This window comes from Vombatus ursinus, unplaced genomic scaffold (assembly GCF_900497805.2).
Source record: "Vombatus ursinus unplaced genomic scaffold, bare-nosed wombat genome assembly UNPS02014935.1, whole genome shotgun sequence".
Classification (NCBI taxonomy): domain Eukaryota; kingdom Metazoa; phylum Chordata; class Mammalia; order Diprotodontia; family Vombatidae; genus Vombatus; species Vombatus ursinus.
This window is the reverse complement of record NW_020954713.1, coordinates 732221-734418: the sequence shown is the minus strand read 5'-3', so window position 1 is coordinate 734418 and position 2198 is coordinate 732221. Positions and strand designations below refer to the sequence as shown.

General features: G+C 43.6%; 1 protein-coding gene across 3 annotated transcripts in view; it reads left to right on the top strand.

Annotated features, from left to right (window-relative positions):
- LOC114029572 (ceramide synthase 4-like) overlaps positions 1-1246 on the top strand; it is a 27963-nt gene extending 26717 nt beyond the window's left edge. For all 3 annotated transcript variants that reach the window (XM_027844075.1, XM_027844073.1, XM_027844074.1), the window contains one exon: positions 368-1246. In XM_027844075.1, coding sequence (XP_027699876.1) covers positions 368-553 — 186 coding nt within the window. In that variant the 3' untranslated portion in view covers positions 554-1246. The remainder of the gene's footprint in view (positions 1-367) is intronic.
- The last annotated feature ends 952 nt before the right edge of the window (positions 1247-2198 follow it).

Below are 2198 nucleotides of genomic sequence, written 5' to 3'. Positions count from 1 at the left end.
TTCTTCTTCTTCTTCTTCTTCTTCTTCTTCTTCTTCTTCTTCTTCTTTCTTTTTGTCTCTCCCTCTCAATTTCTCCATTTCTTTCTTTCTCCTCTCTGTCTCTCCTGGTCTCTCCTTGACTCTGTTTGTCTTACTCCTGGCTTTCCATTTCTTTTTCATTCTCCATCTCCTACCTCTCTGACTCTTTCTAAATTCCTTAATCCATATTCATTTCTACTTTTCCCTACTATTCTTTTTCTGTACCTCTGTGTTTCTTCTTGCTCCTGTCTTGCTCCCTGTTGTGTTTCTGGTTTCCTTCTTTCCCACCTATGTCCATTCTTCTTCCCCTCTGTTTATCCTTTTTCCTTTCTTGGCCTTTTATTCTCAGGTGCAGAATGACATAAGGAGTGACGTGGAAGAACTGGACACAAGTGATGATCAGTCAGAGAAGGGAAAGCAGAAGAATGAAAAGTTCCAGACCAATGATATTCCAGATGCATGCACCTTCCCCCAAGCCAGGGGTGTTAGGCAATCTGGGTCCTGGCGGCTGGCAAGGCATGTCCCAACAACATAGCATGGACCAATCAGGGGACCTCTGATTGTCTGCCTGACAAGTGAACTCTGAATGACTGGGCTCTTGACTGCTTGAAGACCCTATCGTTATGGATATCTTCTAGTGATGATTGAGTATGGACTCCATAGGACTAGAACTGGGCAGGTCTAGAGCTTGGGACCCATATTTCTGTCCATCCCCACCTCTATTGGACAAAAGGAAAAGGGGAAGGAAGGGGTTTCTGCACAGGATTTTACCAGGCTTAATGATTGAAAGTCTTTCCTCTGAGTCAGTACCCTAGACTTGCTGTTGAGTCTGTCCTTATTGCTTCGAAGGTCAGAATTGGAGGAGTACTGAGGATGGACTAGAGATTCTCCAAGATTTCTGTCTAAAAAGTCTGTTTGTAGTATTAAAGTGCCCCTAAGAGATCTAGGGGGTCTTCAGAAAAGTTTCCCAAAAGTCTAGCTCCACATAACCACAAAGGCTGGGAAAGCTGCAGTAGCTAGATGACCCCTAAGGCAATGAGAGGGGCCTGGGTTTGTAGTTCTAAGGCTGGACAGGGCTGACCAGTCTCAGACTCCTCTCCTCATCCAAGCCTGGAACTTTCCCCCTTTAGACCTTAGGAAATAAAGGAAATGGAATGGAGATGTGGAACCTGGAGTTCCCCTGACTAAGAGAGAACAATAAAACTTGAATGGAGTAGTATTCATTGTATCTGAGCCACTGGCTTCGCCCTTTCAGCTCATCCCCCTGTCACAACTCATCCTTATCACTCTCTACCTCCTCCATGCTTGTCCTAGACAGAACCCTAAAATCTCAGGACTGGGAGGAACCTCAAGGAGCATCCAGTTGAAGCCCTGCTTGAGCAGACTGAGGACTTCCCCAGCATGTAATCATCCAGTATCTGCTTGCACACCTCCAGAGATGGGGAGCTTACCTCCTATGTTGATAGACCATTCTAATGTTGGGCAGCTCTAACTGCTAGATAGTCCAGCAATTTATTTCTATGCTAATAACTAATAATGACTTTTGGACCTAGAGGATGGGGGAGGGGCACTGTGAACTCTCCTCCACTGAATGCCCTCTTCTGTGGACCCAGGTGGGTATGGGCTCAGTCCCTGAGGGCCAAGACCCAAATGAAAAGGTTTAGGTGCTTATTCTCATATGTTTTTGCTCATTCTGCCCCTCCTTGCCAGTGCCCCAGGAGGATTTACTTAAAGTTTAGGTTTAACTCACATTTAGGATCCCCCCTAAAGGTGGAATAAAAGGGTGCTCAATATACAATATTAATTAGGCATAGGGCAGATATTTATTACCTTCATGCAAAAGAAAGGCTTAATAAAAAAATACTTACAAATGTGTATTAACAAGAATTAAAAGAAGCAGCAGAGTATGTACTGCTACACTATCCCAGGAGATCAAGTTTTAAAAATGACCAAAACGAATCATTCGGTGGGACTGTTAAATAGGCACTTTATATTTCACCTTTGTTCTTCCCTAACCAATAATTTCTTCCAAGTCTATTTTCAAGCCAGGCCAGCACTTGAGTTTATGTTTTTATAAGCAACTATTTTTTTTTCTGGTGTAGAAGTAGACTCATCCTGACCAGATGCAAGACAAAGAGATACCAAAGGTTGACTCTTTCTGATCACTAGCCAGTAAAAAG